Genomic DNA, 15,135 nt, shown 5'->3' on the forward strand with positions numbered 1-15,135 from the left:
CTCCTACACTGGCCATGTATTCTGGGTAGCTGAAACAGCCCTTACACTGTTTAAAATGTCCCATCAATTTTAATTGTGGGAGTGTGTGGTCTCATTTGGCAAGGCAGCTCAGATAGGAGCCATGGGCTAGAGTTATTAGAGCTGACGTCAAACTGTTCTCTGCAACTTCAGAACGAAGCAGTGGCTGACATCTCAACACCACTGGGACGTTTAACACTGAAGGGACACAACCAGATAAGCTGATCGGGCGGTGGGTGTCTCTGTTTTGGTCCTCAGGAGAAAGCAGGTGAGTGTCAGGGAGGAGACTCCTCAACACACAAGAACATCACAGGGGACAGAGGAGGAAACTCAACGGGAGTTTACACTGTCATACGGTCATGGAAACGCCACAGTACAGATGGTATTTTAGGAGCCACCTAGGGAAAAGCATTTTCCTCTGGGACAGATATGCAGGGAGTTGCAACTAGAGGCAGCAGCAGTGAAGAGATGTTGAAGATGAACTGAAGTACACACTGAGTAACACAAAGTACAAAACTCTAAAAAGAAAAAAAAAAACATTAAATGATGTTAAGACTTTTACATATGTATGTCCAAAACACAAAAAATACAATTAAATCACTGGATCTTTTTCTTTTTGCAACTATGTTAAAACCATGACCAGCACCTAATTTCTGGTGTGTATTCACCAGACAAGTCGAGCAGATTTTGGGAAACTTCGTATCATGTATTTCCAATCAAAACAGCATGACACATCTCTGCAAATTTGCCGTGTCACATGTGAATTTGTTAAGATGAATAGGACTGTAATTTGGTTTATTTCAGTCTGAGGGACACCTCAAACATCAAACAGATGCTTTGGTAGTGGAGATATGTTGCATTGAGGCTGGTCTTCAAAGAGCTCTGCATTCATTCAGTGAATACCTTTTTTTCCAGTGGCATATTCACAGTAATCCTCTGAAGTGACCAGTTGCTCTCATCTATCCACGAACTGAACCACAGAGGTGGGCGTATAAAGTAACACAGCGACTATATCTGAGGTCAGGATGCTCCCAGAAACTGGGAAATTTCCGTTTCATACGAGACTAATAAAGAAGTTCTTGACCTTGCTTTATGCACCGACGGAGAGGCCCTCTATCACCGTGATAGCCTACTTTAATTGTCATTCATTACGTCATTACGTGTGCACCATACCAATTCAAACACGTACAAACATACATGAACTGCATGAGTACACTGTGCAGCCATTAAATACGGTCAGTAAATACTCGTATACTGTATATAAGTACTATTTTAGATACTTTAAGTATAGACTTTAACTGCAGCTGTTAAACTCACCGCTCTGTTGGCCATCAGGAGTCTTTTTCTTCGAAGTTTGTTTAGCTCCGTCGGACTCTTGTCTGCTCAGCACCTCGGACAGCGACTGGCGGGAACTCTGCCGTCCGGTTTGGCACGAGACGTTGAACCGTGCGCTCCTTTTCCTAGCCCGGTCCGTTTCCGGAGCGGAGTGGCTCCTCTCCGGGTCATGGTTCTCCGGCTCGGAACCCACTTTCACCAACGCGTTTCTTGTCCTTGTTAGAGCAGAAGTCACCGAGCCCATCCCCAAAACGGTTAAAAGCTTCAATCCTAATCGGTTACTACTCTGTGTTTCATTTTACTCAAAACCTGTTGAAACTTGACTCCATGTTTGTCCGGCTCGTCACATCCAACTAACAAAGCGCTGGAAAAAAAAAAAAAAACACCCACCTCTGTCACTCACAAACCGTTAGCTTGAAACTTCATCTTTGAGTGAAGTTAACTGACAGCAAGGTATCAAAAACGATGAAAGGACCGAAAAACAGAGTTTAAACGGATCATGCCGGCATCTCCCTCGACTTGCGTTTCCTCCGACAGACACGTCACATGGAGAAAGTTGCTCTGTCGACAAACACGCTGATCTCTCGGGGCAGACCGGCGAAAACAAGCAACATTAATTAACAGGCAAATGTCCCGGATAATTAAAATGAGCAGAAACACGGCTGCACTTACTTAAATTAGCCTAACATTGTTTATGATAATCTAAGATACCCGGAGATTCCTTTTGTTAAAATCGCGTTTTAACGTTTTCTGGATCAGCTATCGCGAGATTTGACCTGGGTCAAATAAATCAAATTGAAATGGGATTTAATGAAGCTTCTGGCTACTTCTGACCAAACACACCCTGCAGCACAGTAAATCATCACCACTGGAGGTAGTTCAATTGACACTAATCACCGACAGATGGCACTCAAGTACAGCAGGTTCTCAGTGAATTCAGAGGGAGAGCATTTGTGGATCAGTTTTGAGCAATAACTGCAGTAATATCTGCCCCCTTTTATCAGCAAGCCAGGGATATCCCTCTTTCATACTGGATCCACTGAGTGTAGAATACTATTATTAAAATAAGAACACCAAAAGTGTGACACTGCACACTGTTTATTAGGTTCACCTGCACAATCTAATACAGTCTGATACAACAGCCCTGCAAAACAAGAAAAAGCCTCTTTATGAAGGGTTTTTTTGTTTTTTACATTGTCGTTTTTAGGGCCACAGCTACTGGTGGTATTTCACTGGATTGTATTATATTGTGTGCTATGTCTAATACTTTGTCTCTCGTGTATATAAATGCCTTTATGTTAAGGGCAGCAGGATGTGGTGAGCTGCAAGATTAATCAGAGGACTCTGTTGAAGCTTCTCGTTCTGCAGATGTGCCCTGAATCCCTTTGTCTCCATGGATAGCATCCTTTCTATATTACCTGCCTGACATATTGTAGGTGTACTCATCAGTAATCATTTACCCCTGCCTGAATCCACTCATTCACAATGATATAATGTTTATTTATTCTGGTCTTTGGTGTCTGCTTTCAGAAAACCTAAATATCATTGCAATTCTATTAATACAGCTGGAAAAAATAGTCTCCGATCAGATTTGCTTCTTAAACAGCAGATGCATGTCATGGATTCAACTCACTGAGAAAAATTAAAGATTTTAAGACTCGTTGCACAATTCACTTACTTGCAAATGTGTTTTTCTTTTCAGTTTATGCATTACATATAATGGTGGCCATATCCCCATTTTTCATATGAGGAATCATTTGGCCTAATGCTGTTTCATTACCAGAACGGATTTCCAAGTATTACACCTCGTGCATAGTATTGATGTACGGTCTTAATGGTTTATTGCTGCGTACAGGCAATTGTGACATCTTTAGCATACATGTTTCCTGGAGCGTGCATGCTGTATTGATCAAAAATACTACTTTGGTTACAAAGAAAGATTTTTGTAGACCTCAATAAGGATTTCTATGTTGTGCTGATTCATTATTGTGTCTAAACAACTGTGACAAAAGATAATACTTTCAGCAGAGAGGAGAGGAAGCAAAATACAGTCTGTGTCAACTAACAGGCTTACTGGATCATCACACACAGTATAAAGGCACTTTTAGAAGCTGGTTGCTCTTTGTGTGTTGTTGGTTTGTTTGCTTGCTTGTAGCCCAAGTGAACTGTGTTTCTTCATATTGCTTTTGTTGATTGTTTGGCAAAGACAAAGACATTATTACTCCATGTCATCGTGGTTCTGGGTTGACTCGTTGATCACCTGAAGGTTTTAGAGGACAGAGAAAAGGTGATGAGTTGTGTGTCTGAGCTCAAAATACCGTCAGAAAATTACTTCATTGATTGAAAATCACTTGAAGTGGATTCTACCTGACCATCCCTCGTCTCAATGGTCTTGATGAGAACCTTCTTGGTTGTTGTGGTTTCAATATGAGGTTTGGAATCAATCATTGTTTCTAAGAAAGAAAAACAGCATGAACTGGCAATATAATACCCGACACTAACATTCATGCGGTGAAATCAACATGCAGACACTGATCTTACCTCTCAGGTTTAGAGATGAGAAGCTTGGCAGTGGGGTGGTGATTCTGAAAATAGAGAAAGTATAGCTCAAATTATTATCTGCATCTTTGTTGAATCTAATGAATTCTTGGACAGTATACTTCCTGCAGTATTAACAAGCACATCATCCGTTACCTGCTCTCCTCTCCTTCCAGCAGCTTCCTGTAGGTGGCAATCTCGATATCCAGGGCCATCTTGACATTTAGGAGGTCCTGGTACTCCCGAAGGTGACGTGCCATTTCGTCCTTCATGTTGTGAATGTCCTCCTCCAGACGTCCAATGGTGTCCTGGTAACTGCCCGTCTCCAGGGAGAAGTTCTCCTCCACCTCTCTCATCTGGCGCTCCAAGGACTCATTCTGGGACAGCAGCCAAGAGGGAACAAAATGACACTTAGACAGTGAAAATAACTCATTTCAAATTAAACTCGGTGAAAATAATCTCTCCCTGGATATTAATCTCTTTGCTGTGTCATTGCTCAAACAAATGCAGCTTGTTTTCTGAACTTCCTGTGCTCCATTTGCTGGATCCTCGCTATTTTTAGATTGAAAACATTAAGGTTTTTGCATCATCATCTTGTATACTACAGTGTAAGCCTGAAGTTGCATACTCACAGTTCCTTTAAGGGCATCCACCTCACAGGTAAGTGCCTGAACTTGGCGTCTATAGTCATTGGCCTCTTGCTTGGCCATTCTCAAAGCATCATTATTCCTGGCTGCGGCTTCGGTGAGGTCAGCAAACTGGCAGCCACAGTGACAAACATGGAGAGAGGGAGGAAGAACTGAGAAATCAACTGTTCAATAAATGATGAGTCAGAGGTTGAGGGAGAGTGACGATGGCAGATAGCGTGAAGCGTGTAAATTATGAAAGATGTGGCCACAAAACAGACTTGCAGACTTTACAGTTTGGTGGTTGAAGCAGTTTTAAGGCTCATGGAGGTCATGAAGAAGGAAAGATTCTCCATCACTGCACTGGTGTTTAGTATTCTGACAGATGATTTAATGCCTTTTCAAGACAACATAACTCTTTGGTGTAATTTGAAGCTGCATCAGATGAGTTTAAGCCACATGGGGGCAGTGGAAACATGCTATGAGCACATCACTGACACAATATCACTTTTTACGTTGATAAAGCGAACTTGTAAGCAAACACTCTCGTTGTAGCTCTGTTTTTGGTCTCCACCAATTCTTGAGGGAAATCTCTGTCTCTTTAGCTGCTAAAAGCTGCACTCTGTTCACCAGGAGTTGCTAACTTCATCAACCATTTAGTGCTGGGCTGGTAGCATGCAGCGGGTCCAAGACTGTAAAGCAGCAGAGCAGAAAACAAAAACAGAGAGCTGAAGGATACTAAAATGCTCTGTAGAGCTAAACTAACTGCAGAGTCAGGTGACCAATTCCTGCAGGCGCATCACTCCCAGTAATAACTTGCACGTACAAGTAAGCATGTAACCAAATTGTTAACATAAAAATTATTGATTGATTACAGCTTCTTTAAAGGATCTCAAGAATGTGTGATTATACTCAAGCTGTCGTCCATTTAATATGCCGCTTTGGAATTTCTTGTTTGTCTGTTTTTTTTTTATTACAACTCTTTAAGACTCTCCAACTTTGTAGAAAATCTCTACCTTGGACTTGTACCATTCCTCAGACTCATGGATGTTTTTGGAGGCCAGGTTCTCATACTGCAGACGGACGTCCCTCAGAGCAGCTGTCAGGTCAGGTTTAGCCATCTCCATGTCCACCTGAACATGCTGCTGCTGCTGCATCTGGTTCTGCAGTTCCAGCATTTCCTGCAATAGCATCAATAGAACAGGCACGTACAAGTACTTTTCATTTTTTGCCTACTCAGATGACGTAAGGTTGTTATTGTGTATCGACAATGCATTTTAATGTCCTTGTACATTCTTTCAAAGACTTTCCTGACACACTGAACCCTATCAATGTAGTATTCTGGGCACATTAACAAAAAGCTCACATTATTTGGCCCAGCATTTTTAGGATGTTTCCACGGTGAGACACAAAAAGAGGAAGCTTACCTCATCATGCAGCTTCTTGAGGAAGTTGATTTCATCCTGGAGCGACTCTACTTTCCGCTCCAGGTCCAGTCTGGAGAGGGCAGCATTGTCCACATCCTGTGTTGTGACACTGACTCTTAATGAGGAGACTTGTGAAGGTGACATGAATTATTCATTATGTGTTTGCTGACATAGAAAAAAATGTTCCTTCACATGCTGTACAGGCACTCTCACACAACGGCCACGTACACAAAACAACCTATTGTGTAGCGAGGTAAGGTCAAAAACACATGCACCCAATAAACATCAACTGTAGACGTTGGACACATGACATTGGAGGTGATGATTAGGTGTTTTCTCATGATTTTCATGTGTTGTGTACACTGCAGCACTGTTTAGGTCACAGTCTTAACTACAATTAAGGGCAGATTGGCAGTGTTGGAAAGAAACTACGTACATTTAATCAAGATCTGTAATTAAGTACAGTTTTGAGGTACTTGACCTCTACTCTAGTATTTTTAGTGTGTGGTTTATACTTCTACTCCTCTCGATTTCAGAGGGAAATATTATGCTTTTTACCCCACTCCACTTTTTTGATATTTATAGTTGCTGATCACTTTTCAGATTAAGATTTTACATGAAAAACACACAATGAGCTTTACTATTAAACTACGCAATAGTGTATAAAACACCTAGAATTGGCTGCGTATTGACAAATTACATTAAGTAATAATAATACAATATATTATTTGTAATATAGCACTGAAATGAGTGTTAGAGCATAATGAATATTTTTATGTTCAATGCTTAAAGCACACTTTTGCTTATTTTACTCAAATAAGATCTTGAATACAGGACTTCAACTTGCTGTGGAGTAATTTTAAACTGAGGCATTTCTACTTTTATTTGAGGCAGGATCTGAATACTTCTCCCACCACTGCAGATCTGCAGGATGGAGTTTCCGAATGTTCACTAACTGTAAACTAAAAAAAGCAAATTAAGCTCTATAGTTGCACGCCTGCCTGTCCTTACTCAGAGGGAAAAAGGTTCAACAGTGTTCAGTGGGCTTTTTTCCCTCCCTTTATAAAGGAATTTGATTTTGTAAAGGGGGCACTGTAGAACACCCAGAGCCACAAAGCCTTGTTCAAGAGGCCCTTAATCCCATTTGTTATTACCTAACTGCATTCTTCACCGAAAATCTCTACAGGAAATGTAGTTATTCCACTGGAAGCTTGGTTACTGTGTGGTTTACAATCATTCTTAATTCTTCCTATTTCATCTTACCATTTCATAACTTTACTGTATTGGATGAGTTTCTTTTTCTTATGAGTGAAAATCACTACGATGTAAAATATGTTACCGTTTTCAAAACATCCTACTCCAGTCTATTTAATTCCATTCGATCTCTCCTGCATACGCACCGGCTGTGGCACCACACCGCTGTGCTTTGTCAGGGCGTTGGCAGGCTGGTAATTGAGGTATCAGCAAATGAAGCAGCTTTGCCCCTGCTCTAATGCCACAAACAAAGTGTGCTATTCAGCAGGGTTTCCCAAACAGGCCCGAGGCTGGAGGACTGACTGTCTGCCTGACTGAGCGAGAGCCTGCTGTGGACCCTGCATTGTTGTCTGAGTGCCACCATGGCAGGCCACAGGGACTTCCTTCCTGCCATTCAGTATAGACAAGGTCATGATCATGCAATGTATTGACGACTTATTGCACACCCTAGAAAACATAGAATCACTGGAGAGTTTAAGTTTACTCTCACATACGCATACAGTAGACTGTATTTGTCTGCATCAATGCATAATGCACCTTATATTGGTTTTGCTTTTTGTCTTTTTTTTTTTGCACTGTGACATCTGTTTGAAAGTATTTGCATGGCTCATCACCACTTCACTATTGACCATGAAACCCAGTGATAAAGAACAATCTCTGACAAGCCCATAACGAGTGAGATTCTTATGTGCTGATGCCCTCCCAGAACGAGACAGCCGGATCACATGGTGGCTTGTCTTCTCGCTCTGATAACCACATTGGGTCCACACTGTTGTTGCGTTTGTGTTCAGCTTATTCAGTGTGACCAGTCAGACTTAAAAAGATCTCCTCTCATTGCAGGCCTGATTTAACTCAACAGCCACAACTTGGCCTTTTGTTCCAGACCGGGGTCAGTTCTGCTCTGCAGCTATTTCAGATCATGGCTAGAAACTGCTGTTGTGCCATCAGAAGAGAGCATTCCTGTCTCTGCAGCTCATGAGGAATAATTGGATAGAGTGGAAAGGGACAGTCACACCATGTAACTGTTAGAAGTGAGACGAGAGATAATTAAGGTTTATGTAATGACTCTGACACCGCTTGTCATCAATTTGAGGTTTTAACCCCTATATGCTAAGAGATGGCGGGGGAGGTGAGGCAGTGAAGGGCTCAAGGGCCATCAGCATCTTCTGCTGTTAAAAACTAAGATCATCTTCTATTATCACTCTCTTTGAATTACAAAAATATAACACAGGCAGAGGTTTACCTGAGGTCAACAGAGTGACAAGGCTTTATTTCATTGCGTGAATCATACTGTACCTGTCTGAAGCTCTGCATGTTGTTCTCAGCATCCTCCCGCTGGGCTATCTCATCCTGCAACCTGCAAAGACACACAGAAAGTAGGCATTTTATTTTGACAGCCAGTGGGACTTTTCCATCTTAAAAGCTGCTGTGACCCCTCTTTCCTGCCTCCCGGGCCCTGTTTGCTTTTATCTGCCTCCACTTCTTCTTCACGCATGAGTGAAAAACAAACTTGACTCAGACACAAAGCTGCGGCAGCACTTCCAGCTCAGGTTTTGCGCAGCGCCTGGCCTGGCATGCATTCACGAGAAGAAACTGTTTTGAAGTCTATACAACAAGTTTCTAAACAATAAGAGGGCATGCGCATACTAACAAGAACTGATCTCATTCATCGGCCTGCACAACATAACGAAAACTCTATCAGCTTTATCATCCCACAGTAGAGGACAGAGACGTGCCACGCCTCCTACTTCTCTCTCAGCCTGTCGATGTCGTCTGCCAGGTTGTCCCGGTGAACTTCCACACGGGCCTTCTCATTGGTGAGCTGGTCCACCTGGCGCCTCAGCTCCCGCATCTCGTCCTCGTACAGATCTCCGACCCGGGACGTGCCTTTGCCCCGCAGCTGCTCCAGCTCCGCCAGCAGGATCTTGTTCTGCTGCTCCAAGAAGCGGACCTTCTCGATGTAGCTGGCGAAGCGGTCGTTGAGCGACTGCATCTGCGCTTTCTCGTTGGTGCGGTTGGTGATGAACTCGGTGTTAATGGCGTCGGACAAGGAGAAGTCCAAACTCTCCGAGACCAGCCGGGGCATGGCTGCGCTGCTCCGGAGCCTCTGGGTCTTCACGGAGTAGAGGGTCGGGGCGGAGGACAGACCGTAGGATACTCGGGAGGAGCGCATCGGGCTGGAGTACTGGCGGCTGGAGTAGGTGGTCCTGGCCGCGACCCTCTCCCCGCCGAACATCTTTTTGTAAGAGGAATGCGGAGCTGTTTTGTAAGACATCTTGCTCGTATCTTTGCAGACAGTAACTCAGCGATGCTCTCGTCTTAACTGCATAGGCAGAGTGCGCCTGGGAAGGCGTTTCCTGAAACATTACGTATTTATAGTCTCCTCCTTATGCAAATAAACCAACCGGACTTGAGTGACACCTTGACAATCCAATCAGAGAGCGGAACACGCGAAGGTTGTCTTTCAGGTCCAGAACAGATCCTTGATGAAACCGGGTTGAAGTGTCATTGCGCACAGTGAAGTTAAGGATGTGTGAGATCTGGCGTGTTCTGCCACATCAGAGATCCTGATGGTCGACCTTAAACCTCCCTGCGCGCGAGCTGAAATCACTTCGGTAATTGTGCTGCTAAAAGCACAAAAGCATGTGAGTGTCAGGAGATGCAGATTGGCCTGCTGACGGTTGTTCAGAGGATTTCTTTAGGGCGTTTGCCCAATCTGCCCATTATTAATAGAAAGCACTGAACAAGTACAGTGTGGGTCTGATCTCCAGCGCAGCTTTTATCGCAGAAGATTACTGAAGTGGCATTTAAATGTGGTACTCTGGGAGAAGGAGCGGCCCTCCCATGGCAGAAAAAATCATCCACCCCATCCATACTTGACATTATGCATTGCTGAGAATTGCTTCTTTATAACTGATTTATGCATTTAATCAGCTTCTTTCTCCTTTTCTTTCACTCTACACAAACACACGCACTTCCATTGCATTTTAACACTGCATGGGTTTGTCCTTTTCCAGGGTCTGCAATCAGTTCTACAGAGCACTGTGCCAGAAGACGCCTCAAAAATTGTCACCCGCCCATGCTAACATTTTTTTTATTAGCTACTGTGTGTGTGCATGTGTGTGTGTTGGAGCATATTATACGTGCAGTTTATTATGCTGTAAAGCAGAATGCTTTGAGTGAGTACAGTCCAGTATGTTCAGGTCAGCAGCTTCACAGTTGTTAATCAGGTTTAGATCATCATGCAAGGGACAGAGCATGCAAACACATCCAGGCGGCCCACTAATCTACGACACACATAAGTCTTTGATGATCACACACTCAGAGAGAGAAGGAAAGAGAGAAAGGCAGAGCGGTTGCGGTGGGGTACAAATCAAAGTCATCCGTCACTGGCAGGTTTGTCGCAGCCTTGGAGGGCACGTTTTGAGTTTCTTATCAGTCAGATTGGCCTGCAGCAGATAACAGACATGTATCAGATGTGTTTGAGAAGTTTTTTCTTTTTCTTTTTTTTCACTGTCTGTGTCTCTTTCTTCCTCCCACCTCTGCATACAGAGCCGTCGGTGCTGCAGTGCTGCTGACGAGCTGGGATTCAGTGATTGTGAAGGGAGACGCAGGGCAGCAGAGCTGAGCCAGTGATACTCTACACCTCTCAACCACACAGTGCTGGTGCCACTGGGTGTACTGTGCTCTCGACAAAGCATGAAAGAAGAAGCCAGTGCTTCTTCTGATTTGGTTTGGTGATGTTTGTTGACAGCATGATTGCACAAATATTTCTTTTAGAGAGATTTTCACATTATTGCCTTCAGGGTTCGGGTGGCTGCAGTGATGTGTTGGCAGATAGCTTGCTGCCCCCCAGATATGACTGTGCAGGGATAAATTCAGCCACTCAGTCACCTGCTCTGATCTTTGTGAGGCACCTTTGTCTGGAAAAACTTAATACAAGTTTCTTGCATGCTTGTTGTCTGCATCCTTAACATGTACTCTTTTGTTTACTTACAATATTTCCAAGATCAACCACAGATAAACTCACATATAGTGTCGACATGTAGTTTTTTTCCCTTGGTGTGCAGTATTGGAGGAACTGAGATCACTTATTAAATACCACTAGTAGCAAAAGTACTCTGTTCCAGGTCCTGCATTTAAAAAGGAAATACTTTAATTGCAAGTTTTGGAAACAAAGTGCACATAACATACAAAAATTAAAGTAGTTATTTTGTAGAATGGCTCCCGTCAGTGTTATATTATCACATTACTTGATTACTATCACATGTTAACATGTAAACATTACTTTAATGTTGTAATGGGAGCTATGTTCAATGCTTCAGATACATTTGGGTAGTGACACCACGCTGAGAGAATAATCCATTACAAATAAAAATCCTGCATTAAAAACGTTACTTAAGTCAAAGTACATAAGTATAAGTTGGAAAATATACTAAAAATATCAAAAGTTCATCATACAGTACTGGTTGTATGTGTATGGCTGTCATGAAAATGTAGTAAAAAGTATATTTTCCTCTGAACTGTAGTAGAGGGAAGTATTAAGAAGCATGAAATGGAAATATTAAAGACGCAGTAAAATACAAGAACTTTGTACTTAAGTACAGTACTCGAGTTAAGGTTATGTTTTTCATTAGCATGGCACTTAAATAAACTAAACAACGACAAATTACAGGGATCGCAATTAAAGCAAAAAATAAATATCTGTACACATGCACTAGTGCCAGTGGTGCTCAAGGGCCCACACCAAGGCCCCAGTATGATTAAACACTGGAACCCCAAACCAGCAATGGAAATTCACATGATCAACACTCACTTAGAGGCAGGGGGGCCGTAAAAATTCCTGCTCTCAGGCCCATTATGAGCCAGCTCTGCCAGTGTTGGCCACAGAGACAGACAGAGGAGGCTGGGATTGTCACAGACAGAGCAGGGATTGTGTATTGCTGATCTGTCACCTAACTGCAGCAACAGAATGCAGACAGTAGGCCCTAATTATTGTTTGTAGCCCGGTGTTTGCCAGTGCCACAGTTTAGGCCAAATAGCTCCCATTCTTGGCGATGTTTGGAATTTATCATTCGGTGCTTTTATTTTTGTTGCTGAGGCTCCTGTTTCTCTCCAAAGCAGCAGCTCTGCAGGGGAGCTCATTAAAAAGATAATACAACAGGCCCAGAAGAAGAATCAAATAAGGCTCAACATTACTCAGCCTGTAATGGGACAGGGCAACAGATAAGTTCAATCTTGTTTCTTGGTGTCTTTGCTTCAAAACCGCAGGCGCTGGGCAGCAATAAGACAGCCTTTGTTTCATCTCCCATGATGGTGAATCACCGACCCGCGCACACAGTAGCCATAGCAATACTCCCCAACATTGTTTGTCCAATCTGAAACCCAGATAGAGACAGCTCACAGAGATGAACTGTTGCACAAAATAAATGATTTATTGTACTTAAAATGAGTGTTTGTAGTGTGCAGATTGCAGCAGTGTCTCCATCTCACATTCAGGCAGTTTTCTGTGTTTCTCTTTCATTTTTTTGGTCTGATAACTTGATTGGCTTCTTCGACGGGACAGATTTAGTGGAGGGAGTGCTGCAGCAGTTTGTTGCGCCTCATTGAGTGCATGGAGATCAGACTGAAGTAAATCACAATGTGAAAAAGAAAGGCTGTAAATCCGGCCAGAGGCCCCCAGTGAGCTTTTGTCAAGTCTGTGTGTGATGGTGAGGTTATTATCAGCGGTGTGAAGCAGCTCTGCACACTAGTGCAAAGGAGAATACTCTTTTTACTCCACTACGTTTATCTGACTTAAGATTAAACATTAAAAAACATATGCTAATGTTAAAATGTTAAATACTGAAGCAGCCTTTTAAAGCAGTGTGTAGTTGGAGCCTCTTGCCACATTTCACATGTCTGTGAGTTGTTAGCTTCTCCACCAAAGAGACATTTGTTTTCTAAACTTTTTGATGGTCAAAGAGGACAAACTCTCAAATGTTTCACCATAAAGAAAAGAATCAGTCAAAAGTACAACAAATGAATATCAATTTGTGTTTGAGAACTTTTTTTTTTCCTTCTTTTGTATTCATTCATTAATCAGACCCTGATAAAGACCCTTTGGAGGGGCCTGACCCTTCATTTGGGATCCTGCCTAATCCTCTTCAAAGTAGTTAAAACTAGCTCCACTGTACTTTTGATACTTTGACTTCATTCTGCTGATCATACTTCTGCACAGTTACTGTAAAACTATTTTAAATACAGGGCTTTCTCTTGTTATCGAGAACTTTTGTATTGTTGTATTAGTTCTTTTAAGGATATTTATACTTCATCTACCGCTGGTTGTCATGAGGAATTTTCTTTCCTACATCTGCTGTGAAGAGTTTTTCTTAAGCTCAAAGTGCAAAGTGAGCAGAGTGAGGGCGGCCGTTCATCTCGTGCAGTGGAGCTTCCACTGGATACCTTTAGCCATAGTAACAACAGAGGAATTAAACTGCAGGGGCTCTTTCCCAAATCTCCATAGTGACTGACAAAACCCTTGGAAAGTATCCAGAGTGGCCGCTCTCTAAAGACCTCTCTTTCACTCTCCCTCTGTGTGACTCCCTCGGTCTTTGTCTCTCTCCGTGCGTGTGTGTGTTTGCAGGGAGTGATTGGGTCAGGAACAGGGAGGGGACACAGACAAATAGTAGCTTCCCAGCATTTGCCTCTGCCATTCACGTAAAATCATTATGTATAGTATGTCAGCTATGCAGATTCAAATTCTCAAATGACCTGCTGTTATACTTGGTCATACTTATTTCAAGGATAATATCCTCCGGCCACACATATTTCAAGCCAGTCTGTCAGTGACAATCACATCACCAGTGTCACTTGCATATGCCTGCATATGACTGCATCGGGGGGGGGGGGGGGGGGGGGGGGCATCACCCAGGCCGAGTGACAGCTGCAGATGACTCTCTCTCTCTCCTCTGCACACTCACCTGCCTCCGGTTGAGTGGAGGAGAGTGAGACAAACCCATCAAGCGTGAGGACGGAAGAGAAACATACAGGACACTTGCAGCAATTTCCAAAGTCAGAATAATACGGAGGTACATCATCCTTTTTTGGGCGCCTCAGCATGAATATTTAAAGAGATTTGAAAGGAAGCCCCTGCAGTGTGTGTCAGGGCTGGGCTGCAGTTTGGGCTCTGAATGAACAGCATACTGTAAGCTCAAGGCTCACTCTGAATTCACGTGCTTCTCTTAGTTAATAACCTCATAAAAGTCAAATGTCACCACAGTCGAGAGACGCTTCTGGGCAATCATCATAAGTGGAATTATTCTCACCAGTTTGTATCTAAACTACACATGTAATTTCCATGAAACAGAAGATTACTGTTGGAACAGTTTTGTGAACTGAAAAACTGCTTTTAGAAAAAATACCAAAGAAATGTGTTGACTGGGCTTCAGTCGTGGATTAAGTAATGTAGTTCCACAAACAAGTTTGTGAATCAAATATTTTTCAGCAATGTCATAATTAAGTTGACCCACTGACCATCTGACCGACTGACTGACTTCAGCACTGAATGAAACCATTATGTCAGCTCTTCTTTTGGAAAATTGCTGTTAAAATGAATGATTCCACCTTCCTCTCCTGGCTACTGAAAGTTATCAAAAGATATTCTAAATCTTCTTTTAGAATCTTCAATTTTATATTTAAAGAATATTCAAAAAATACAATAGAAGAGTCTTTGATTTTAAGTATTTTTGTCTTTATCTTTATGAGCGACCTCTTTCCCTTTGCCACATTATTCTCACACTGTAATTATAAAAATATCAATTGTAGCCACTTTAAGTATATATTTTATTTTGATGCGGTAAAGAAATAGACACAGAACTTTTTAAAAGTCTTGATGTTGGAAGGTGGAAACGGATACTCTAATTACAGAAATCTCATTCTCTAATTTTAGTTAGCGC

At 42.5% G+C, this 15,135-nt stretch overlaps 1 protein-coding gene across 1 annotated transcript; it reads right to left on the reverse strand.

Annotated features, from left to right (window-relative positions):
* Positions 1–3,177: 3,177 nt before the first annotated feature.
* LOC143329529 (vimentin-like) lies at positions 3,178–9,555 on the reverse strand. Its single transcript, XM_076745480.1, has 9 exons — positions 8,947–9,555; positions 8,495–8,555; positions 5,945–6,040; positions 5,534–5,698; positions 4,524–4,649; positions 4,048–4,268; positions 3,895–3,938; positions 3,721–3,806; positions 3,178–3,613 (listed from the first exon to the last, which is right to left on the reverse strand). Exons 1-9 carry the CDS (start codon positions 9,471–9,473, stop codon positions 3,572–3,574), a joined length of 1,368 nt encoding a protein of 455 aa, XP_076601595.1. The 5' UTR covers positions 9,474–9,555; the 3' UTR covers positions 3,178–3,571.
* Positions 9,556–15,135: the final 5,580 nt, after the last annotated feature.

Source organism: Chaetodon auriga, chromosome 12 (genome assembly GCF_051107435.1).
Source record: "Chaetodon auriga isolate fChaAug3 chromosome 12, fChaAug3.hap1, whole genome shotgun sequence".
NCBI lineage: Eukaryota > Metazoa > Chordata > Actinopteri > Chaetodontiformes > Chaetodontidae > Chaetodon > Chaetodon auriga.

Coding starts and splice junctions, on each gene's coding strand:
- LOC143329529 (XM_076745480.1), bottom strand. CDS start 9,473: ATGTCTTACAAAACAGCTCCGCATTCCTCTTACAAAAAGATGTTCGGC. Junction 3,939..4,047: donor CTGGAAGGAGAGGAGAGCAG/GTAACGGATGAT, acceptor CTCTATTTTCAG/AATCACCACCCCACTGCCAA. Junction 3,614..3,720: donor TTGAGACGAGGGATGGTCAG/GTAGAATCCACT, acceptor TAAAACCTTCAG/GTGATCAACGAGTCAACCCA.